The sequence below is a fragment of the Argiope bruennichi genome, chromosome 7, assembly GCF_947563725.1.
Source record: "Argiope bruennichi chromosome 7, qqArgBrue1.1, whole genome shotgun sequence".
Classification (NCBI taxonomy): Eukaryota; Metazoa; Arthropoda; class Arachnida; order Araneae; family Araneidae; genus Argiope; species Argiope bruennichi.
Genome location: NC_079157.1, coordinates 17,364,228 through 17,390,749, shown reverse-complemented (window position 1 = coordinate 17,390,749; position 26,522 = coordinate 17,364,228). Strand labels below are relative to the sequence as shown.

At 31.6% G+C, this 26,522-nt stretch overlaps 3 protein-coding genes across 3 annotated transcripts; 1 reads left to right on the top strand and 2 right to left on the bottom strand.

The window, feature by feature from the left end:
- The first annotated feature begins 5,438 nt into the window (after nucleotides 1–5,438).
- LOC129975298 (uncharacterized) lies at nucleotides 5,439–6,539 on the top strand. Its single transcript, XM_056088352.1, has one exon. It carries the CDS (start codon nucleotides 5,439–5,441, stop codon nucleotides 6,537–6,539), a length of 1,101 nt encoding a protein of 366 aa, XP_055944327.1.
- Nucleotides 6,540–16,475: 9,936 nt separating this feature from the next.
- LOC129975297 (uncharacterized) lies at nucleotides 16,476–20,014 on the bottom strand. The gene is made up of 2 exons (XM_056088351.1): nucleotides 19,930–20,014; nucleotides 16,476–18,175 (listed from the first exon to the last, which is right to left on the bottom strand). Exons 1-2 carry the CDS (start codon nucleotides 20,012–20,014, stop codon nucleotides 16,476–16,478), a joined length of 1,785 nt encoding a protein of 594 aa, XP_055944326.1.
- A 3,620-nt stretch (nucleotides 20,015–23,634) lies between these two features.
- LOC129975295 (uncharacterized) lies at nucleotides 23,635–25,716 on the bottom strand. Its single transcript, XM_056088350.1, has one exon. The coding sequence runs from the start codon at nucleotides 25,714–25,716 to the stop codon at nucleotides 23,635–23,637; it is 2,082 nt and encodes a 693-aa protein (XP_055944325.1).
- Between the last annotated feature and the right edge of the window lie 806 nt (nucleotides 25,717–26,522).

Sequence of the window (26,522 nt, the reverse complement as noted above, 5' to 3'; positions counted from 1 at the left end):
TGATTACTAACATTTTTAAATAAAGCATTTTAAAAAAATAAGGTTAACCTTTATTTAACTTTAAATATAAGAAGAAAAAAAAAAACATAACCATACTTTCCTAACTTACATCATCAATATAGTATTGAAGACACATTAATTTTACTGTCATTTTTCAGGAAGTCTCATTAAATATTTAAGAAGCCAAAAATCAACCCTATTTTTAAAGTTTGAATTTTAAAACAATTTATTTATAAAATACTTTTTTAATTAACTTTCAAAATACATTGAAAAAAACCTTTCCTACTTTTTTATAATAGTTGTAAATGATAAAATATTTTTAACATTTTTGATTTTCTAAACACGAAAAAATTCTTCATCCTGATGATGCTCCTGACGTAAGCGGATAGCGAGAGAACGATGAACGATTCTGAACCATAGTGAATATTACTTATTTTCTCAAGTAAAATCGGAGCATGCGCAGAGACACTGATTCCTGTTCAGAAAATTTCTAAGTCCGTTAACATTGTATGATCGTTCTTTCGCTATCCGCTTCTCCCCACTAGAAGTTGAAAGGGAGGGAATCATTAGAAGTGATGGGATAGAGATGTAGCACTGGAGGACGGGTTTCATTCCGGTAGTGATGGAAATGGGGGGAATAGATGAATGGTTGCTTAAGGAAAATCTTTTTTGCGCCAAAAGGTGAAAATTTATTTACACGCCAAGAATGGGGCGCATTTTTGGTAGTACGTGGACTACTGTCAGGCGGATCTATGAAGAAGGCAGACCTTATTTATGCATGATCTTTCTTAATAAAAGGATAATACAGTGATAAAATTTATTTATTTTTGGTCATAATTACGTTTTATGAATCTAATTTTTGACTAGAAATGAATGTTGACTGTGGCTGAGAACAGTGAGAGCTTGAGAAAGCTGAATTTTCCACAGCCGCCTTCTATTTATAATTAAATGGCAAGAAACTAGTATGTTAACTAAGAATTAAATTCTATCTTCTACTGGTTTGTTAAATGAAATTTAAAGTTTCCACAAAGTAATGGAATGAACTTACACGTTTCATTTAAATTCTTAATGGAAGCAAAAAATTATGCTTTATTCGGAATACAAATTCGATGTTGTTTTAATTTTATTTCTTGCAATTTGGCTGTATTCATTGAAAAGTATTTTAATTTTTTTATACTATTAATTTTAATGCTCATATTTTGTTTAATATACAAAGCTAAATGCTTTTAAAAAATCAGCTAAAATTTTTTTTAATGATGCTTTTTAAAAATTTTATATATTTTTTTACCTAATTAAGTAATAAATTAGTGTTATAGAACATTTAAAACATTTTTTATAACTGCAGGCATGCTTTGATTTTGTTATTTGCTAGTATTTGTATTAGCAATCAAGCATTTATATTTTGTGGTCTAAAAATTGCAATAATAAAAATCTGTAAACTCTTTCTTGCAGTTTTGTCCATTCTTTTTTTTTTTTTTTAATGTTTATAATGTGCATGATAAACTCTTTAAATTTTTTTTTTCAAATTGAATAATTCATACTTGTAAAAATATGCATTGTAAAGATATATATATATATATATATATGAATTCTTTTCACTATATATATAATTTTAGCTAAGTTTTTGATAAAATATGGCTTATTTTCTGTTAAGAAAGTATGATAACCAAAATTCCTCAAAGGAATCATCAAAATATTCAATATTTTCTGTTTAATAAAAACTAATTTTTGTTTTGCTAAAATAAGATATATATTGAATTAAAAATTATATGCATAAGCTGATTAATATTACATGATTTTAAAAAGCACTTTTTCAATACATTTATTCCTTATTCTAATTTTTTTTTTGTTTGTTTCATAAAGGCTTAATAAATTTATTTATGCATACCACAATTTAATTCTTCTTTTAATGTTGAAAATCAGAATTTTGATTGAAAGTAGCCAAACTAAATCTGATAAGGTAATAGAATCAATTCTTTCTAATTATACGGTTGGTGTAATTGGTAAAATTGTAATATCTTGGATAAATTTGTTCAAAATGTTGAATTTTCTACTTTTATAATAATGCACAAAAGTAAAAACTTTTAACGATAATTTGGAATATAATTTTTAAATTCAAAAAATAAAATTTATTTTTAATTTAATATAATAATATAGTTTATTCTAAATTAGCCAATTGAATTTTCAATTAAATTGTATAATATCATTTGTTAATTTTTGCATAATATTTAAGTAATATTTTATTCAACACTTACATTTTCTTAAGTAATTTTTCTTTTTCTCTGTTTTTTGAAGCTTAATTTCCTCTCATTTTGATTTTCAATAATAATTCATGAAATAAAAGTGATTTCCTTCATAAGTATTCATTATTGTAATATACTAATGTATATTAGTTAACCAAACCATAAACAAAATAAGAAACATTTGCTCCACCTTAAAAAATGCTATACTAATATTGTTTTAACTGATTCAAATAAGTGGATAAATACTGAGTGGTGAATATTTCTGAGATATTGTGTAAAAAAATTTATAAAGGATGGTAAAAATTCTTAAAACCTATAAAACTTATATAGTTTATATACCTACTTTATCTTTTAATATTAAGGTTTTGACTAAATTATTTTTTAAAAAAATGACAATTTCTATAAGGATGTAGGAAAAAAAAATGTAGAAAAATGAAATGGGAGAATAATTTTTATTGTTTTAAAGTAATGATAATTACAGTGGAATAATGAATTTTAACACTGTTATATTAAGTTGAAAAAATTATTTACAATTTAGGATAAATAATAAAAATAATCATAATCTCTGAATCAAATTATCTGCAAATTCATTTGTTCAATAGGCAATTTAATAACTTGGAGAATATGACTTTAGTCACTTGGAGACTTTAAAACAACTTCCATTGTCCCCATTACAAAAACATGAGGAAAGGCTAATTTCCAAAAATAATTTAGTATTGATTCAGTTCACCTTCAGTAAAAATTTTAAAGCTAATGACACAAGTAGGTAAAAACTGTCTGAGTGGTTTAACTTACATATATCAATCGGATCAATAAAAGAAAATAGATGGTAATCAACTAAAGACAGATTTCATTCATTACCGAAAAAAGGATGGACAAAGAATGAAAAATATCAGAAGTATCACAAAATAGGTTCTGTCCACTGTTTTGATGAAGGAGTTTGCATGAAGCCAATATTTTACAAATCAAAGTAGTTTTGTACATTTTAAATGCAAGTGAAAGAACTTCCTGGGCCATTGTATTCACAAAAGTAGAAAAAAGAAATCTTGTAGCATATGAAAGAGCATTTGAACTTGGATATGTATCATATAATTGGAAAACTTATAAAGAGAACTTGATAGAAAAAAAAAAGTAAACAATGAACAAAGAGGAAGCACAATGATTTACAAGTGGAATATATGATATGATTATTCCACAAGATATTGTATAAAAGCTGATAATCTATGCAACTCCTCTCAAAATTCAAATTCTACCTCTAAAACATGATTCTTAATGCTTAAACCACAGCCTAAAAATCGGAAGGAAAAAAACTGTAAAAAATATCTTTCATTTTTGTTTCCAATATCATTTTAAGTGAAAAAAAAATCATTTTTTTAAAAAATTTAATTAAAATTACTTAAAAAAAATCGTCTACCTCATTACTGTTCATTGTAAATAAAAAGAATTTAAATCAAGTATGTATAATGTGTTATTGTTTGTTTTTTTATTAATTTTTTTTAAAATTTTGTAAAATAAAAAAAAATTATGTGCTTCTTTTTTTTTCTCTCATTTATCTTTATACTTTTTCTGCCCCTTTATAACATTAGCATATAAGAGCATACAGTTTCTTTTCTATGAATACAATTAATTGAAAAATAAATTTCCATTCTGGATATTTATCCATAAAATTAGATACCCGAATTGCATCACTAATCAACTCGCACTTAAATTTCTTTATAGCACTTTTTTTAAAGAATATTTTACTTTTGAAGAAAAATAATTCTTTCACAAATAAAATAAATCTTTGTTAATGCTTCAGAAGAAAATTTCATAATTTCCAAATGTTATTTTTGAAGTTTTAAATACTAAATCTGAATGATAAAATGGTATTTTAACAAAATTTTGAATATGGCTGTGTTAATTTATCTAAACATTTTTATTAAACAAATAAAATATCTTGAAGAGTACGAGAAATTGTCTTGTGTCAAGACGTCATAAGGAATTGTTATCCTCGTTTGTAGATTTTTCAGCTACTACTGCAAACATAATATTCCATTTTTTTTCAAAGATTATTATTATCAAATAATATTGTTGCTGCCATACTTTTTTTTATTACTATATTGCATACAAACAAACGTGTATTGTTGAGTGACAGAAAAAACAAGTTTAAATTAATAGCAAAAGAATAAATTCGTCTTTACTTGAGTAGTTACATTTTGATAGAGTATTGGGGATGAAATGAATTGTATTATAATAATAAAAAGTATTGTAGAAATACATTCTAAAATTTTTTAGTTTATTAATATTAAAAAGACAATTATATGATAATGAAATTGATATCAATAAAAGGATTTTGATATTAAGTTTGGAAAATGGTGTTCGTTTCATTTTTGTACAATAATATATTTTGGGAATTAGAAGAGGAAAACATCAACATTTTGTTTAGTTAAAATTAAAAGTGGAAATTTTGATGCATTGCATCAAAGCACATGCTTTCAACCTTTAAAGCATGTTTGATAAATTCTCAGTTTCTGGAGTCGGCAGTCTGTCTTATAACTCATGTTAAAGTATAGATAAATGTATGAAAACTGTATATTTCTTCAGTAAGATTGAAATTACAATTGCATATCTGTATGTTGACCTAATGTTATTCTTTTGATTTGATATCCACTGGAATGCAGCATCTTGTAAAATTTTTATTCATCTACTATTCTATTTAAAAGTGAAGGTTTTTTTTATCAAATAATTTTAATAAACATTATTTTGACATTTTCCCCTTTCTTCTTTAGCATTTTAATCAGCAAAATAAAATTGCTTAACTGTTGTTTCTCAAAGAAAGCTTATTTGCAGAGAAGTATTTCCTAGATAGGGCAGTAAGAGATGCTTTCATGAGCATCAAGGAAGAAAAATAGATACGTATGACAGTTCTGTAATTGATTTTTCTACTTCCATCTACTGTCTGTCGATCACAAGAATAGCACCCGCCAAGAAGTCTGTCTAGTGGCGATCGTTGTAGTAACAAGACTAGTTCATTTCTAATGGGGATTAAGCGTGTAGGGAATTGGCGGAATTAAAGGTTACATCACGTCATTCGTCTTCTCGGATTTAAAAGAGTTGCACGCGTTATCTTATCCTTGTGTTTATTTTGCTTTTGCTTTTATAATTATTTGTTCCTTACTGGTTTAATTGATTTTGCTAATTTGCTAAACTTGCAAGATGGCCTTTAAGTTAAGGAAGGGTGAAATTTTGAAATCACAGGCACGTAAAATTGTATATAATGTTGCGGAATTTTGTTCCAGTGAAGCTTCATCGAAATCTGCGTTAATTCCACTCCCACAAGCTCTGAAAAGGGCTTCTCAAGCAACTGGAATTTCTGAAGCTACAATAAAAAAAATAAGAAAGGAAGTTTCATTATCGGGCTCATCGACAGTTTTAAAATCACCCGGTAAACACCGTAAAAGAACTAGTGAGCGAAATTGTGAAATAGACGACTTTGATAAGTGTGTTATACGGCAAACAATTCAAGACTTTTACATAAAAGAAAGGAAAATACCATCTATCAGAAAATTACTACCCGTGTTCAAAGAAAAAATTGGATTTTCGTGGCAAAAAGACACATTGTACAAAGTCTTACATTCAATGAATTTCCGATGGAAGAAGTGCATGAATAATAGAAAAGTACTCATGGAAAGACCAGATATTGTTTTTTGGAGACACAGATATTTGAGAGAAATGAGATGTCACAGGGAAGCTGGACGACCGATTGTCTATATTGATGAAACTTGGGTAGACAGCAATTTGACATTTAAGAAATGTTGGCAAGATGACACAGTTTTGGGAGCTACAGCAAATGTTAATTCGAAAAATAGACTTATAGTTGTTCATGTTGGGTCATCAACGGGTTTCCTTATGGATGCTTTACTAGTATATAAAGCATCAACAAAAAGGGGGCTATCACGGCAAATGAACTATAAAAACTTTAAAAAATGGGGGTTGGAAAAACTTCTTCCAAATTTGCAACCAAACAGTGTTGTACGCATGGATAATGCATCGTATCATACGACTGTCGAAAACCCCACTCCAACGAAGTATTCTACAAAAAAAGTTATGATAGACTGGTTGAAAAACAACAGAATACCCTGCGATCAAAAAATGCGAAAAGCGGAACTGTTCTCTCTTATAGACAGTAATCGTCCAAAGAAAATTGTCTATAAAATTGATAATTTAATAGAGAAAGAAGGACATGAAGTTATCCGACTACCCCCTTATCATTGCGATTTGAACGCAATCGAATTTGTGTGGTCCTCTGTAAAATAAATGATAAAGGAACGAAATGTTACTGGCGATTTAAGTTTGGACAATCTGAAATCTCTTCTTCAAACAGCTATCACTGAAGTTACTTCGGCAAAATGGGCAGCGCATTGCAAACACGTAGAAGAGCTTGAAAATAATTATTGGAAGAAAGATGGACTGTTAGAAGATTCAGTGGACGAACTGTCATTTCAAATTGATACCAATGATGATTCTGATTCAGAAGAAACCGAAACTTGTGAGAGGGATTTAGAGGATTTTGAAATGCGTGAATGAACATTATTTTCGAAATTTAGACGGTATTTTATTTTACTTTTAAAACTGTTTTCCCTTAGAAATTGTTGGAAAATACATGCTGAAAGTTTAATAATCAACGAAGTTCTGTCATTGTATTAATAATCTGAAGTCCTTGATAATTATTAATAGTTATGAAAATATTAAACAATTATTAAAAAGTTAAATAGTTACTTTTTTATTGTAATAATTTTCATCTTTATTGCATATTCATTAATATTTCATTTTTATGTCTAAAAGTTTAAATATTATTATATAATTAATATATTAAACAATTTTTTTCACTCTTTATAAATCAATTAAAAAAATCGCCAATACATCATCAAGGCGATCAGTAAGCCAACATGGATGCCTTTCTTTTTAAATCCCTTATTGAAAATAGAGCAGGTCTTGTTTCCACGGCAACAGACTATCGTAGACATATTGGCGGGAGCTATTCTTGAGGTAGACAAACAGTACTTATTTATCACTGCTGCTTTTGAAAGCTACCCCAATTTGCTTACGGCAGCAAAACCACCTGGTGGTCGTAAGCAGATGCGCTCTTAACTAGTATCATATGTGCTGAAGTTGTAGGATTAATGGAATTTAATTACCTTTTAGAGAAAACTTGGTAAGCATTTAGAAAAGTTGTAGGGATTGCATATTTCTCATTCTTATAATGAGAGTGATTGATGGATAATGATTATTTTTTATGGGATAATCAACATTTTTGCCATGCGAAATTTGATAATTACTTGAACCCATGCCTAGAGATGGGAAAATTCAGTGAACTCATGGTCTAATTTCCTTCAAATAAATGCCTTCATTTTATAAAAGCAAATGAATAAATTTTTATAGAATTGAAAAAAAGACAAATTAAGGAAAAATTAAACAGACAGTTATTTGTTTACACAAATAATATAACAAAGTATTTGACATTCGCATTGGTCTGTGAATTTCCATTTTGAACAGATGTTTTTTAAGTAAAGTTGATTAAACTGAATCTAGTTTTCCCTTGTAGCATATAAATATTACTAATACTTGATAAAGAATATTGGAATTATTATTACGATTTATTTCTTATTTAATACTTTTTTTATCGATGTATTTTAGTCAGTTTTTGAGTTCGCTGTTTTGTGTTCAATTTTAGTATTGTTAATATTTTGATAGCAAAAATGGAACCATTTTTTTTTTATGTAACTATGTCGAATGAGTTTTATTTCAATAACCTCTAAATCACGTTTGCAAAATATTCAAGCTTTGAAGTCGGCAGTCTGTCTTGTAACTCATGTTATCGTATAGATATAAACACATTAACAAGTCTATTATTTTTCAATAAGATATCAGCACCTTACTATAACGTTATTATTTTGATTTATTATTCATTATAAACGACCGCGAAGAGCTATTTGGAATGCAGCATATAGCAAAATTTTTATTATTTTTATTCATCTACTTGGTGATAAATATTTTTAATCAAAAAAATTTTAATAACATGAGTTTTATATTTTCCTCTTTCTTGTTTGGTATTGTATTCATCAAAGAAAGAAATCGCTTAAAAGTCCCTTCTCTAATAAAGGCAGTTGTTTGCAAAAATTAATTCAAGTTAAAATATCGATTTTTATTTTTTTAATTATATTTTTTTATATTGGACTCAATTTATCATTCTGTTGATATGTCTTAATTTTTCTGAAAAGGATGTCGCATCATTTACAAAAATTTTAACATGATTAAATTTATAGACTGGATGTTGTCTCTGAATTAAGTTAGAAGAACTTTTATAATGCAAAAACATATTCGAGATTTCTGAAGGCTAGACCGTTCGACCGAATGTTGGTTCGTAATTTGAATAGTAATTGTTCACTAAGAGATGTTTTTAAAATTGTAAATAAGTTTTTCTTTAAAAATTTATTGATGTTTTAACCCTTCGTCTCAATAACTTTGGAGCGTATTGTTGCATAGAAACCATTCTTACGCCATTTTAAAATTCAAAATATTAATTATACAGTGATATCAATTTTATTTTTGTGCAATTTCTTTGCATATTTTAATTAAAGATTTGAAAATATTTTAAAGAATATTTTATAATAATACTTTCTAGTGCCTTTGTTACAGGGTCGGTCTTAGAAAACGCTAGGCCCAATTTGAAACTATTTTCTATAATACTTATTTCTAGACAATTTTAACCGGTAATATAAAATAACTTTTGTAAAAAAACACTTTTTAAAAGATATTTTAATTAGTGAATTAAAAGTAGATTTTAAAAAAATTTAATTTATTTTTTAAAATTTTTAAATCATTGTTACTATCTTCCTTTGACAACTAGCTGGTTTGCCAGCATTAACATTTGCTTTCCAATTAAATATTTTATGTAACTTGCTCTCTTAATAGATTCTCAAGCAAAATGTTTTTAAGCTTCAAATTTTTATAAACGTATCACCGATACTATTATAGAAGCCTTACCTTATTCTGTTCGTTCTTCGATGCCTTTCTCTAATTTTCTATCAGCTCCCATAAAATGTGAACTTGAAATTGAAGCTGGAATTGATAAATTTTCAATAAATACATTTTTTAAAATCCAAACACTTAAAAAAAAATATATGAGTTCAGAATTGAAATATAATTTGTATTAGAGAATATTTTAATAATTTATGAATTATATAAAAGCATTATTCAATAATATTTTCTTTGGCCTCATCATAAAATTTTATTTTCAATTTTGCTTTCTAAAGGATTTTAATGACGTAATATATAATTTTATTTCAATCAAAAAGTACTTCTGTAAACGATTATGAAGTCTAAATTTTATACGGTCCTTCAAGCCTAGGAATCCTATTCAGTAAAATAATCTTGACCATCTAACGTATCCATCTTTTGCGGCCAAATCTGACCGAATTATAAAGCCTTCAATATCCTTATTTTAGGACAATCAAAAATGTAACTATTTTAGGTCGATCAATCTTGAAGAAACTCAGGGCACTGATTGGATATCTTCGAGATGGTGAATGGAGTTCCGCGTTTTTATAAAACAGTGGCATTGAAATTGTCATAACTCACTCAGTTTTGGTCACAAAAGGGCGAACTTTTTTTTTTATTTAATACAACAAAATATATATAGAAAAATTATTAAAAGTATGTCTCATATTTAAGCCACTCAACACGGGAAAATAAACCGAACCTGTAGAAATGTAAATGGTTTCAGTTTCTCTTCAATAATAAAATATATGGCAAAGTTTTTAAGATTATTTTACAGTGTTGTAAAATAATCTTAAAAACTTTTAAAAAAATAAAAAAATATATGGCAAAAAATTTGGCATTATAAAAAAGATAATGTTTTGAATTTTAAGATGCTGTACAAATCGTTTTTCTGCTATAATATTTTCAGAAATTATTGCACAAACGCCGAAATTTCACAAATTTTAATTAACTGAAAATTCAAAAAATCGCACCGAAATTTCAAATTTCTCACTGCATATATGTGCAAAATTTGGTTGTTATAGATGAAACGATAAACGTATCAAGAATAATAATTCAAAAGCATAAGAATTCTGGAAAAACACCAAAGTTATTATTAAATTTGCAAAAAAATGTTCAGTTTTCGTTTTATTATGCGAATTATTATTCTGTCTTTTACAAAAAGTATTACTGGCAAAGCTAATTTCAGGAAAGTAAGCAATATAAATATTTAATTCTAAAAAAAAAAAAAAAAAAACTGAAAAATTTACATTTAAAATACTTTTAATATGAAGAAAAATGCCAATTTTTGTTTTGCTCTAGGTTAGAAATTAGATTGTATTGCTAAAAGACTAAAAATATCAAAGTGCATCCGTGATGGTTAGTGACGTTGGCAGAAAATTAGAGAAATGCGTAGTAAAATGAACAAAATCATAGAAGTCTTCTAATTTAATATTTATTATAGACTATCTATCAAAATTTGAAGCTTATAAATAATTTGCTGAAGCAGCTATTAAGACCCAATTAAGTAAAGTATTTAATTGAAAATTTTGGCTAGCCAATTGGTCGGTGACTAGTATTAAATAAAATGTTGTTATAGATATAACTCAGCAATAGAATGGAAATCACAAATAGAAATTAACGCTAAATAGAAAATGATTAAAACGGTTGTTGACTTTTGCATACCGTATACTTTGGGTGCCAGTCATAAAACTGTCAATCAATAGTCTCGTTTGCAATGCGGTTGTGTTACTGATAAGGGTCAGTTCTAGAAGAGGTTGCAACATTTTAAACGTTATCTAAAAGTGTCATATTTGACAAGATTTAGCATGATGTTTGATTACAATTTCGAATATTTAACGATACGTTCATTAATACAATTTCATGCGTTTTAGTACTATATGAATAATTTCCACTTTACTTTTTATGAAAGATGGATTGCTTTTCAATGTATTTATTCAAAAATGTATGATAAAAATCATTGAGGAATGATATTTTTTTCTCATATAAATATTGTATCCATTTCGAAATAATAATCATTTCATCTAGATTTTATATATAAATGCATTACTTTACATAAATATAACGTTTTGCATTAAACGAGGAGTTTGCGTTTCATTAGTTTTTGCTTTATTTTTTCTTGGTTCGTTTATTTAATTCAATACTTTCGAACATTAAAATGTATGTTATTTAAATATAGGCACTTAAAAAAAGTTGTTTCTTAAATTTAAAGTAGAATTAAATGAGGTTAGTGGTATTGGAATGATTTGTAAGGAGAGAAAAGTTGCAAAAGCAATTCTTGAAATGCCGTAAGTAGTAAGAAAAGCTTCCAATTACGGATGTTAAGTTACCATGCTATATCAGTTTTTAAAAAAATCAGTTTCCAGAGTAGAACGCCATTACAAATTTAAACTTTTCTGTTTATCATCGTAGATTTAATTTAAATGTTACATTTTTTTAAAAATCTGTACTCTGATAAAGATAAATTATTTGTTCATTATATGACTTTGCATTTTGTATGTGAAATATTGTAAGTATACGGTGCATATAACGGTGCGGCTTATTAACTCAGAAATATATTAATATTTTGCTAATTGATCATTTGTATCTGCGAAAATTTGTAGGAGATATTAGCTGAATTCACATTTAATTTTCTTCTAGTTGCACTATTTATTAAACCATAATCCAAATCTACTGTTAAAAAATTAAATAGAATTAAGAGAAACGTTTTTTACTTTAATATTGTTACGAAATTTCCGGGTTCGTTTGGATAGTGGAAATTATATGGTGTGGAGAATTCTCAATCAGCAGGCGGCAGTAGGAAAAAACAACGACCTTAATCTTTGGGACGAATCCAATCCAAACAGGGTCGCATCAACTCTTGCATCCATAGGCATCGAGCACGGGTCGCCACCAACAGACCCGTCCGAAGAAAGTCCATCTTCTCCATCCCCAAGCGCCTGCACTTTCGGTTCCACTTCAGGGGACTCATTCGGAGAAGACTGTTTCAGTTCCGCAATTATTTGACATTCTCCCTGTTCGTTCCTCTCCTTATTAAACTTCGGTTCATCCTCCGGATGGCTGAGCTCCTTTTCGGTGACACCTGTCTCCATTCGATCGTCAGCCTTTTCTTCTTCCACTTGGCTCTCACTGCTTCCTTAAATTTCTTCTGTGATAACTTGGACGTCTTCGATTTTATTAACTTGATATTTTAAAGCTTCTTTCATCGACGAAAGGTCTTTCTATAATTCACTCCTCCTGGCTTTCATTTCTTCCAAAAGTTTCTTTTGTCCGACTTTCAGTTCTTCCATAAAGGCTTTCATTTCTTGCAAAAGTTTCTCCTGTTCGGATTTCATCTCCTGCTCCATTCTTTCTTGTCCTTGCTTCAACTCATCTTGTCTTTTCTTCATCTCCTCTTGTCCAGCTTCCATAGATTTCTTCATCTCAGCCAACAGAGCCAGTAACTGACCATTGCCACTATCAGCCATCATAGCCTGAGATCTCGTTTTCACCATACACTGCTGACCACTATCCCACTTCTAACACCAAATGTTACGAAATTTCCGGGCTCGTTTGGATAGTGGAAATTATATGGTGTGGAGAACGCTTAATCAGCAGGCGGCAGTAGGAAAAAAAACAACGATGTTTATTTACACGAAGACACGCAGGACAGCACAAAGACGACAACTATATTCAGCATAGAGAAGACAATTATCTTCAGCCGAGACGAGCACACAACAAGACTCTACTGCAGACAGTAGCGCACAGCTTAGTTCAGCACTAGCTTGACTCCGTCGCTGCTCTGCTAATCTCTGGAAGATTCGTTCTTTATCGCCGATTCCGACTACTACCCCGGCAGCTGCAGGCCGCCTGCTTTTATAGGTCTCAGGTGGTGGGGTTAGAAGTATCTCAACCATTCAGGAACGTTCGAGGCGTATCTCATTTCCTAACGGACGGATCGGGAAAATTCTCGATGTTTTGGGTATAATCTATTTTGGCGCCAAATCCGTCGCCAAACTCTGGGACCTCCAATGCGACACCCGGACTCCGTCCAATACCAATGATTGTAAAACAGTCTTTCTGATGATGGAACCAACTATGCTGGGAAGCAGCATCACAGATTCCTAACAATATATATAGTATATATTCTTCAGACACTTTAATTTTATCGAAGAATGTTCTTATCTATACTTATAATGAAGCTCAATGTGTGTGTGTGTGTTGGCGCTCTATAGGCCTGACCGTTTAACCTACTTCTACCAAATTTGGCACATGTATATCTTGGAGGTCGCGAATGTGCACCTGGGGTCACTTTTTTGAATTTTTAATTAGAATTTTAATTATTAATTAAAATCTAACTTTCCCATCAAAAAAATCTTCATTTCCCCACCGTCAAATCAGTGAGGCCTCAGTTTTTTTTCCCCTACGCTTATGCGGTTAGGCTTAATATTTTTCGACCGATTATTTCAAACTATTTTCTTAATGTTTTATGCATTTAAAATTAAACATTGTTAATTAATCGATCTTTCAGATTTTTTCTGAAGTACTTTTGAATTAAAATGAAACAGAATAAAGGAAATTAAAAATTTCTAATCTGCTTAGCGTTACCCCAACTGGGGTAGAAAAATTCACGCATTTGCGTTACCGTAACTGGCGTTGAAAATTCATGCAAGCGCATTGTGTTAGGATTGTTGACAACTATTTTCGACGGATGTGGACTTGATTTAAATTATTTAGGTTAGTTGTGCGCTTTTGTAGTGAAATTGTATTTATGTTAGTTATATATTTTTTGTATATGCTTATAGTTTTAAGTACATCGTTTTCTTTAAGTAGTTTTTTTAAACCTGTTTTCGACCGATTATTTTAAACTATTCTGTTTATTTTCTTAGTGTTTGATGCATTTGAAACTAAACATTGTTAATTAATTGATCTGTTCATGTAGAATCTGAGAAAATTTTGTAGAAAACGTCTTGAGATATTACATAAATTAAGAAAGATATTCTTTAGTGCCCATAAGATTTAAATACTCAGCGACTCTGTTTTCAGTACTCATATTAAAAAAATGCTTCGTTTCAGTAAAAAATGTTCTTATATTAATTGCAATTTAACCATTTCCACTTTAATTTAAAGCAGAAATTCTACGGAAGCTAACAGAAAATTAGAGAGATACATATTATGTTATGGCTGAAGGCCTTTATAATATTACTAGCCGTATTTGGCTACCAGCCGGTTTTCCAATCTTAATGTTCGTTAAAATTTTAATATATTTTATGCAATTCCTATTTTAATAGCTTCTTCATCAAAATATTTTAAAACTTCAAATTTTGATAGTCATATAATTCACTCATAATATTACAAAGGCCTTCAGTCAGAACGTAATGTACATTTCTCTAATGTTCTATTAGCTCCCGTAGAATTTATGCTTTAAATTAAAGTGGAAAGGATTAATCTGCAGTTAATGCAATGACATTTTTTACTGAAACAAAGCATTTTTTTAATAATATGATTACTGATAACAGAGTCGCTGAGCGTTTAAACCTTATGGGCACTCATTTTTAATTTATGTAATATCTTAAGAATTTGCCAACAAAATTTTCTCAGATTCATCATGAGCAGATCGATTAATAAACAATGTTTAATTTTAAATGCATCAAAAACTAAAAAATAAACAGAATCATTTGAAATAAGCGGCCGAAAAATTTTAACCCTAGCCTCCTTAGCGTGGGGAAAAAAACTGAAGCTTTAATCATTTGGCGGTGGGGAAAATGAAAAGACTTTTTTTGTCAGATTCAGACTTTAATCTAAAAGTTTTAATTAACAAAATAAGATTTTCTTCCAAGAATAAAAGTGAATGTATATATATATGCGTCTATCAATCTATTTAAAATATCGACCATTGCACGTAGAGATACTAAATTTAGCACACGTATATTTGGAAGAGAGAAATATGCAATTTAGTGCATTTAAAAATATTAATACAAAAAATTATGTTATCGCTAACGTAAATTATCTTAAAATTAAAAAAAAAATCATTACTTTTATTGGTTTATCAGTCTTTGCGTATTTTTATTCTGTAGAAAGAATACAGATCTTATATAGCATGTGTGTTTTATAGTCAAGATCCTCCGTTTATATTTACTTATGAAAAGATAAAGTTTTCATATAAACGAGAATACTAGATTTTTAAATATAAGATAAGATATATTTTTATAACTATATCAGGCTTGTTAAGTTATTTATTTCATGTGTATATGAATTATTTATTTGATTACCAGATTTATCAAAAGCTTTGAACAGATTTAATTTCAAATAGTAGGAAATTTATCAACTGTTAAATTCTCTTATTGACTTGTGTGTTATTAATTAGCTGAAATGCACATTTAAATAATCCACTTATCTTAAAACAAATTGAATCGTTTGTGATGGTAATAGTTTTAAGTTCAGGTGTAATTGTTTAGAATGGAATTACGATTTCAGATTTTCTTTTAAAGTTTATTGATTTTTATTTGAGAACTATATTTAGCATGCTTTGACTGTGAATGAATAATGCAGAGAATTGATATGATTTGAAAGTAAAATCTATTTTTTACTGTAAATTTTTAGAAAGTTATCACGGAAAAATGTCAATATTTCTCTTAATTTTTGATTAATTAAAATTCTAATTAAAAGTTCAAAAAATCCCTTTCCTACCCTCCAAAGTATATATTTGCCAAATTTGATAGGCAGACGGCCTGGTGTGTACAGAGCCATGAATAGTGTTCTTCGAAACCACTCTAGTTATGCTCAAGCTTACATTGACGATATAATAGTGTACTCCAAAACATGGAACGAACATTTATTTCATCTGAGAAATGTATTGCAAGAATTAGAAAAGGCGGTGTCGGATATCGATCTCCAAAAACTCTATTATAGATCAATATTCCTAGTTCTCAATACTCATGTGATGTAGTATATAAAACTCAATAACTCTTCAAACACTTACTAAAGCTTTTAATCTACTTTAACTACATCTAATTACATTTACGGACATCTAAAACTACGACACACACAAAACGTTACATCAAAACATAAACATTAGAACAGAAGCCCGCCTAACAGAAGTTGCCAGATACAAGAATGCTACAATACAGTTTTAAAAATAATCTCGTAACTAGTCAGTTTTCTACATCCTCCCACCTTGAGTTGGGAGAGTTCGCAACTCAACAAATCTCAAAGTCACAAATCGAGTCTTTTTGGTCCATGTACGATTCTTCCAGATCGAGTTTTGACAGTTTCTGAAATGGGACCTTCAGGATCTAATACTCGTGTCTGCGACACTTCATGAGCAGCTTGCTCTTGTTGCACTTTAGGAGTAACTTGCTCTTGTTGCACTTTAGCTCTGACATCCTTAGCCACATCATAAGTTATCTCCAATGGAAACAGTCGTTGAATCGGTCTTAATATTTCTCCACGGGCTGTTTTAAGTATCACGAGTCTGGTAATTCCCTCTTTTCCGGGGATGATTTCTGTCACACGTCCCAAGGGCCAGTTGATACGCTTCTGATTATCGTTTCCTACAAGAACAACATCACCAACCGAAATAATCGACTTATTTTGAAGCTTTGGCCTTTGAATCAACGAACCTAAATACTCAGACCTGAATCTTTTCCTAAGGTCCTTTTGCAAAGCAAGACGATATTTTATCCTTTTATTTAGGCTTTTGTGATCTGCTGCATCACAGTCGGGCACTCCAACTTCTCTAATGTCTTGTAGGAATAATGATGGTGACAGTGGAACAAAATCTGTATCTCTTTCTGAAATATAGGTGAGAGGTCTCGAGTTGATTATCGATTCACAGTCGCAGAGAACCGTGATCATTTCCTCATATGACAAAAAGGCATGACCTAACACCCTCTTTAGTACATTTTTCATAACTCGAATCGACCTCTCCCACCAACCTCCCCACCAGAATGCAGTAGGGGGGTTAAATTTCCATTTAATGCGATGTATTGCTCCGTTCTCAACGATCCGGTTCCAGTCTAAAGAACGGAGCAAATTACTAGCACCAATAAAGTTTGTTCCATTGTCACAGTAGATAACTGAACATCTACCTCTTCTTGCCACAAATCTGCGCAGGGCCAACAAAAATGTGTCAGTGGAAATGCCTGATAGAAGCTCAAGATGTACAGCTCTGTACACCGCGCATGTGAAAAGACAAACCCAAGTCTTTTTCTCATCTTTCAAGTACAATGGGCCAGCTAAGTCCACTCCTACAATTTCGAATACAGCAGTGTCTCTGATTCGATCTTTGGTAATTGGGGCTGGCTCTGCATCTAAATTTTTTCCAGAATGCCTCTTGCAGATAACACATTTTGAGATGATCGATCGCACTGTTTTTCGGCCATTTAAGATCCAAAAATGTTCTCTCAGCAGGTTAAGTAGCATTTGAGTTCCCACATGTCCATGTCTATTGTGAAAAAAAACTATTAAAAGTTTCACAACATGGTGTTGAGAAGGAAGGACTACAGGTCTTCGAAAAGAATGGCTGTCTTCGCGATACTCAATTTTTGTTCTCAATCTGATGATGCCATCCTCATCTTTGTAAACTCTTAAAGTTTTCAATTTCTCGTTTTTCTCGTTAATGAATGCTTCACTTTGAATGATCTTTATTACTATTTTCTCCGCTTCTTCAAAGTCCTCTGCATCCAGAATATCCCCTTTTCTCAATTCTTTTGGTTTTTTACAGTTTCTAAAAAACCTCAATATCCAGCCGATCATACGCACAATTTTCTCATATTGGGAAAAGTAACTATAGTACCAATCAGGTTCTTCCGTGTTCACGTTTTCGATGGCGTGAGCACTCAAACAGGCAGTCGGGGTAGACACAAGAGTTTTCTTTCGTTCCTTCAGCACTTCATCTTCATTGACTACTACATCTGAGAATGGCCATTGATCAGCAGGTAAATATAGTCAATCAGGGCCCTCCCACCATTTGGACTGCACTAGTTTCTTGGCAGAACAACCTCTACTTGGAAGATCGGCAGGATTAAATGAACCAGGCACATGTCTCCAATTTTCTTTGGAAGTCAAAGTTCTGATTTCAGCAACACGGTTTTGTACGAAGGTACTCCAAGCATCTTCTCTTTTTATCCAAGTTATCACTGTTACGTAAGCATGTTGCCCCGCCTCTCACTTGTAACGCCCTCTAGCGGTATATGTAAAAAACCGTTAGTCTTTGTAACATCATCGACGAAGCAGCAACGCCGAAAGGCAAGGCTCAATCCAACTCCCGAAAGCGGAGAAACAATAAATTCTTTAAAATACAAAAAAGGTCCGTCATCATTATCGAACCTCTCCATTCTGGTCCTAGCGATCCGGAGACGAATTAGCGAAACTATGGAGAAAAATAAAACTCAAAAAGCCAAAGAGTTAAATAGAATCCTTGGAAGGATAAAGGCCAAACTAACAAGTGTTAAAAAGTTTGTTGAAAATAGTTCAACGGTTTTAGAAGAAAATAAATTTATATTCACCTGTCAACAAAAGCTTAGAATTGTGGAAGAAATAAAAAATGAATTAGAAATTTTATTCAAGGATTATTTAGAAATCGACGAAGATGAAACGTTAAGCCAGAAGTGCGATCAAGAAATATTGGATATCGAAGAAGAAAGAAACGAATTAGAGATAAGTTTGAAATGCTTACTCTCTAATTATAATGTTAACGAAAATGCAATTCATAATATAAATGATCAAAATTCAAATTTGAACACTTATATGAATCATATTCAATTAAAAACGAAACTTCCGGAAATTCCCTTACCGCTATTTTACGGAAAAATGGAAGAATTCAGTAATTTCAAAAGTCAATTTATGTGTCTAATAAACGATAATATCGAATTAACGAATGATCAAAAGTTATTTTATTTAAAAGCTGCCCTCCGTGGTGAAGCTAAATTTATAGAAACAAGTGACGATACGTTTGAGTCACTGTTTGCTGCTCTGGAAGAACGCTTTGAAAATAAGCGAGCAATTGTTGATATTCACATTCGAAATATGCTAAAACTAGAAAAATTAAATTTTGAGTCTGCAAAATTCTTACGAAATATCACAGACACAATAAATAAAAGTCTGAGAGGTTTAAAAAGTTTGAATTTAGAATGCAATGACTTAACAAATGCTATATTAGTAAATATAATATTAGAAAGCCTTAACAAAGAGAGCAGAAAGGCATATGAAATGTCCACACAATCAAAACAAATACCTTCATTGAAGGAGCTCTTGCAATTTTTAGAATCAAGAGCGATGGTACTCGATCAATTAGGGAAATACCCTACAAGTAACAAATTCCACAAGGAATTTCAAGGCGCAATAAATAAGCCAAAAAACTTTCTTCTTAATGCGAATAAACTAAGTAATGTAAAGCCATGTATTTTATGTAAATTGGAACATCCTTTACAAAGATGCTCTGAATTTTTAAAATTGAGTGTTTCTAAAAGAATCGAGCTTTTAGAAAAATATAACATTTGTAAGAACTGTTTGAAATTGCATAAACCACCCTACAAATCCACATTCCGCTGCCGAAGCTGTCAAAAATCAGGCCATAATTCTTTGATACATCTGGATCCTAAAAGTACGCGCCTTGCAGAGGTAACGCCCCCAGACGCGGGGGAGCAACTTTATGTAAACAATGAACCGTCTGCCTCGTCGAGGTTGCCGCAAAAACTAACCCCTGATGCTGAGTCAGCGCTTACAAGTAACTCGAAACTATCTTCAAGCATTCTATGTACCGCGCAGTTATTTATTGAAGATGCATTTGGTCAAAAAATAAAAATAAAAGCCCTGTTGGATTCTGGGAGTTCAGTAAACATAATAACTGCAGATTTGGCCAATTCTTTAGATTTGAAGCGGGAAAAGGTTAATGCATCCATCTCTGGTATTAACGGAGGAGAATTCTTCGTTAAAAATAAAATAACCACTACCATTTTTAATGAAAACAATGATTTTTCCAGAACTCTATCATTTTTAATTATGCCTAAAATAACGCATTTAACTCCTTCTAATGAAATTGATATCTCAAAAGTTAACTTCCCAAGTGAGATAAAACTTGCGGATGAGACTTTTCATACTCCTAGTGAAATTAATGCATTACTCGGATGCGAGTTGTTCTTTGATTTATTGAAGGCAGAAAAATTTAGATCATATGATAATTCACTCTTGTTACAAAATAGTGTGTTCGGATATTTAGTAACTGGAACAATCAACGGCAGAAATTCTCATTTCTTTTCTGGATTAATTTTTAAAAATGATAATCTGGAGAATTCTGTTAAAAATTTCTTTAACTTAGAATCTTTTCCTGGTGATAATACAGATGATTCAGTCGAATCAAAAACATATGAAGAAACTTACTGTGAGGAACATTTTCTTTCCACTCATAAGAGAGATAGTACCGGAAGAAATGTTAAATTACCAATAATTGAAGAAAAACGTTCTACTCTAGGCGATTCAAAAGAAATGGCGGAAAGACGTTTAAATTTACTTTGGAAAAGATTAGATAAAAATAAAACAATGGCAATACAATACAAGGCTTTCATGGATGAATATTTCCAGTTAAATCATATGGAAGGAATTTTAGATTCTCCTGAAATTGCTAGTAGTGAATATTATATCCCTCATCATGCCGTATTTCGCCCAGAAAGCACATCAACACCCTTTCGTGTCGTTTTTGATGCATCTGCAAATTCTAACAATGGCGTTTCACTTAATTCCATTTTATTGAACGGCGGAACAGTTCAACAGGAACTATTTTGCATCATTCCAAGATTCCGAACATATCAGTTTGCATTTAGTACAGATATAAAGAAAATGTATCGCCAAATTTTGGTCGCAGAAACAGATAGAGACCTGCAAAAAATTCTGTGGAAACCTAACAGATTTTCTCCTGTGGAAACATACAGACTACGGACTGTGACATATGGAACAAAATGTGCTCCATTTTTAGCCACCAGAACACTCAATCATTAGCTGAGAAAGAAAAAAGTGAATTCCTTCAAGCATCTGCAGCACTTCTTACTGATGTTTATGTTGACGACATTTTAACTGGTTCAAATAACTTGCTAGAAACCAAGGCCTTACAACAGCAGTTGATAGAACTTTTAAGTAAAGGAGGCATGCAACTTCACAAATGGGTTTCAAACCATCCTGAATTATTAGGGAATAAATCAAAACTTAAATTTTGAATTTCCAGACTTAACAACAGTTAAAAATTCAAAGATGTTGTTACCATCAAGAATCCCGCCACCATAGACCTACATTGCTTCTGTGATGCCTCAGTTAAGAACTACGGTGCAGTCATCTAAGTGTGCTCAAAAAATAAATCCAGTGAAGTGAAAACAAATCTTTTGTGCAGCAAATCGCGAGTGTGTGCAATCAATAATGACTTTATGAAAGAAGTTAAAACTCTTTGTGAATTGAATTGACTAACTAATATTTCTAATAATTTTATTTGAATATTTTAAATTTAAGTAACAACTATACTAAAATTGTAAGTTATCTTTTCAGATTTATTAATCATTTGAAGTGTTCTTCTAAAATGTAAAAAAGGTAAGATAATAATAATGGAAATTCAAGCAGCATCCAACTTCATGGTAAGCAAGGTGCAATCTTCTGAATTTTCAGAGGAAATTAAAGATTTGTCAAAGGGTATTCATATTAAACAAAGTAAGATTAAAAATTTAGCACCATTTCTAGATGAGGATAATATTCTTCGTGTAGGTGGTCGTTTGCAAAAATCTATATTAACTCAAAATGAAAAGCATCCTAAGCTTCTTCCTGCTCATCATAGACTTACAAAAATAATTATGGAATCTTTTCACAAACGGTATTTACATGTAGGTCCCCAAACCTTACTCCATCTTGTCAGACAGGAATTTTGGCCAGTTGGAGGAAGAAATTTGGCTAGAAAAATAGTTAATGAATGCATTGTTTGCTTCAAAAATAAACCAGTAAGTTGCAATCAATTATTAGGAAATCTGCCAGCGGAAAGAGTAACTCCTAGCCCACCATTTTTAAATTGTGGTATCGATTTTTGTGGACCATTCTTAATTAAATATAAAGGCCAACGAAAAGGTATTTTTCAAAAGATTTATATTGCAGTTTTCATTTGTTTCTCAACTAAAGCCATACATTTGGAATTAGTTACCGATCTAACGTCTAATGCTTTAATTGCAACTTTAAAACGCTTCTTTGCCCGACGCGGTAAATGTGCATGTATATTTTCGGATAACGCAGGAAATTTTGTTGGAACAAATTCAGAATTAAAAAGATTGAAAAAATTAATGAGTAATCCTGATGATACTTTAAATAATTATCTAACTACAGAAAGTATTGATTGGAAATTTATTCCCCCAAGGTCTCCTAATTTTGGAGGCTTGTGGGAATCAGGTGTCAAATCTTTTAAATTTCATTTAAAGAGAGCAGTAGGCTCTATAAAACTGACATTTGAAGAATTTTTAACATTAACTGCAGAAATCGAAGGTATTCTAAATAGTAGACCTATTGTACCTTTATCTACGGATCCTAATGATTATACAGCTTTGACTCCGGGACATTTCTTAATTGGCCGTCCAATAACTTCAATTACTGAACCACAATTAATTGAAAAATCAGATAATTATTTGTCAAAATGGCAAAAATTAACTAAATTAGTACAACAAGTTTGGAAAAATTGGAAACGTGATTATTTGAATAATTTACATCTTAGAAACAAATGGCAGTTTGCTAAGAAAAATGTAAATCTTAATGATATGGTTGTAATCAAAGATCCAGATTTGCCTCCATATAAATGGAGACTGGGTAGAATTCAAGAATTAATAAAAGGTTCTGATGGTTTAGTCAGAGTTGTTGTAATAAGAGTTTCGAATGGTGTTATTAAAAGAGGTATTAGTCAAATATGTTTACTTCCAAAAAATTAATTGGATTTATATGTGTATATGATTGTAAATAATATATAGAGACTTTAACTCATTTGTATAAATGTGTATATATAAGAATTATTTCAGTACTATTTTGTGTAAATTTATATTTAAGAATTATTTCAGTATTTTTTTTAATTTGTTTTTACATTTATTCATTTTTTGTAATAATTCTGTCGAATTTATTGTTATGTGTGAAATTCATATGTGTCTGAATATTGAAATTGTGCAATTTCAAGGCGGGAGTATGTTACGTAAGCATGTTGCCCCGCCTCTCACTTGTAACGCCCTCTAGCGGTATATGTAAAAAACCGTTAGTCTTTGTAACATCATCGACGAAGCAGCAACGCCGAAAGGCAAGGCTCAATCCAACTCCCGAAAGCGGAGAAACAATAAATTCTTTAAAATACAAAAAAGGTCCGGCATCATTATCGAACCTCTCCAATCACTGTCGTTGAATCGGACCACAAATAGATTTTTTCATGTGGGATCTCTTTTGTGATAGATGAGGCAAGGCGTGCAGTGATTGTAGCCGCCAATAACTCTAGTCTTGCAATAGTGGTCTTCTTCTTTCCCGTTGGGGAAACTCTGGCTTTAGCACTTAACAACTGAACTTTGACATACTCACTCGTCTCAACTCGAAGAAAAGCTACTGCTGCATAAGCATACATGCTCGCATCACTGAAAAAATGCAAGGAACATTTCTCATTCGCATCACCAGTTTTTAAATGTCGAGGAATTTGCACCTTTTCGAGATGAAATATGTCTCTCATCCACTTCAGAAACTCTTCTCTAGTATTGGAGTCCACTTCTTCCTCCCAATTCAATTTTCGCTCCCAAGTTTTCTGTAGCAGAAGTTTTGGAAACAATGCAACAGGAGAAGTTGCACCAATAGGATCGAAGATACGATGAGATGCGGAAAGAATAGTTTTCTTCGTCACATTCTCTACACAAAGTTCCTTCAGGCTGTTCTTATTTATACCCAAAGTATCCAGACCTTTGTCCCACTGTAATCCTAAAACATTCGTGACAGGAGCGCTTCTATCCTTTAAACATGTGCTTTCCCAGCCTCTTAGTTGAAAACTTCTCTCAGCCATGACATTGGTCGCAACCTCAATGAAGAGTTCAAGCTCTTTCTCGTTTGGCACACTTGTCACACAATTATCCACATAAAAACTCTGCATTAACAATTTTACCATCCTCTCTGGATATTTCTTATCTTGATGGTTTAAGACCTCTTGCAAGTGGTGCATAATAACAATTCCAAGCAAAAAGGGACTGCATGACACACCAAAAATTACACGACAATGTCTAAAGTACTTCAATTTACCATCTTCTCCAATCCACAGAAAACGCAAAAAATCTTTATCTGAAGGTGACAGACAAACTTGCAAAAAGGCCTTGCGAATATCAGCAATAACTCCAATTTTTTCCAACCGAAAACGATATAAGATATTTGGTATCAATTCAATCAAATTAACTCCAGTTTCTAAACAGTCATTGAGGCAAGGGGCACCTTTCTGTCTGGCGGAAGCATCGAATACAGGTCTGATTTTGGTGGTACTATTCTCCTTCAAAACAGGACGGTGTGGTAAATAATGTGCAGAGATATTAACCTCGTCTTTAGTCACTTCTTCTATGATATCTTCTTCCAACCACTCTTTAAATACTGCTCCATAGGCTTCGAACAGTCCTTCGGTTTTAAGTCTCTTTACAACTTTGTGTAATCTCTTCTCAGAAAGTTCAAAATTGTCAGGAAGTGGAAGATGATCTTCACTCCAAGGTAAACTCACAATATACCTATTGTTCTCTATTTTAACTGTGTCTAAGAAATGCTGCCTCGCTGCTTCTTGTAATTCAACCGCCGTCTTCTTTTCAGATGGGTCTGTGATACCAAGAGAGTCAAGAGTCCACAAATCTGTTATGCAAGCACTTGTCGTGAGCATTGAAGTGATTAATAAGCTTGTATTCTCACTATTGGCACGTCCTATAACCGTCCAACCTAGCTTTGTTTCAATGGCAGTGATTCCATTTTTCATTTGGAGATGGTTTCCGGTAATCAGCTTTCCTGCAACATCAGCTCCTATGAGAATTTCAATCGGACCATCCAAATCTTCTGCCAAATGAATGTTGTAATCTCTAAGTTCTTTAAAATGTGACCCTCGTTTTCTAGACAATATTGAGTCACAAATCACTTCCTGTCCGAGCACTTCAAAATGGCAGCTATACTCCTCGGAAACGCTTGACAAATATATCATATATACATCATGTTGGCAGGTTGAGGTATTGGAACCACCGAACAGTGAGTGTTGTAAATACTCTCTCCTTTTGGCCTTGTTATTCCTTTCTTCAGCTGTTGCTTTCAGAATATACGACCGCTGAGATCCAGAATCAATGATGGCTCGAGCTTTACGTTTAGTGGTTTCTCCTCTCACAAGAATGGTTAAAGTTTGTAGGAAAACATTGGAACATTTAGACAAGTTGGCCAGAGCTTCGTCGTGTTGTATCATTGATTCTCGAACTTTAATATCTGTAGGGACAGAGGAAGAATTGGGTTCTGGTGACAATGCTCTACACAAAAATAAATGATGCTTCTTCCCACATAATTGACAGTTGAACTTGGAACGGCACGTCTTCACTCCATGTCCCTCTCTCAAACACAAGAAACAACAAAGGGCCTTCTCTACAGCACTTTGTTTTTCATGCAAAGTCAGTTTAGAAGCTTTTTTACAGTTCCATGAATTATGTTCCTCAGTACAAAAAATGCAAAGCTTCTACTTATTGAGATTAGAGGCCAAAAGATCAGTTGCTGATGATACTCTTGTTTGAAACTTCTTCTCGTTAGATTCTCGACGACTGTTGGAAAAGCTTGATTTTTTAGGTTGATCAAAACTTTGGGAGGCTAACACAATTCTGTCTTCTCCCTCCACTTCATCCTGAAGAAAGTCTAAGAGCCGATCTAGATCATTACTTGGCATTTTCCTACATGAAGAGGTATCTTTTTCCTCGGTTGTTAAACTATACGTCACCTCCTCACTCACTCGTCTATGTGTAGTTCGGAATCGCTCCCAGGTCTTTAAAGTCTCGTCAGGGAGAGACGATTCAACTAGAGGGAACAACATTGCAGCATATTTATCCTTGGTCACTCCCAAAGTCTCTAAAGCTCTTAGTTTTGTTTCTAATTGATCATACAGTTTACGTATGGGGATTTTTTGCAACTTTTGTTTTAATAGTACAATAGATAACAGATCTCTCACGTAAACCTCGACGAGCAACTCTTCTCTGCCATAGCGTAGCTTCAACTGTTTAACCGCTT

Coding starts and splice junctions, on each gene's coding strand:
- LOC129975295 (XM_056088350.1), bottom strand. CDS start 25,716: ATGATACAACACGACGAAGCTCTGGCCAACTTGTCTAAATGTTCCAAT.
- LOC129975297 (XM_056088351.1), bottom strand. CDS start 20,014: ATGCTTGAAGATAGTTTCGAGTTACTTGTAAGCGCTGACTCAGCATCA. Junction 18,176..19,929: donor CAACCTCGACGAGGCAGACG/GTTCATTGTTTA, acceptor GGCCATTCTCAG/ATGTAGTAGTCAATGAAGAT.
- LOC129975298 (XM_056088352.1), top strand. CDS start 5,439: ATGGCCTTTAAGTTAAGGAAGGGTGAAATTTTGAAATCACAGGCACGT.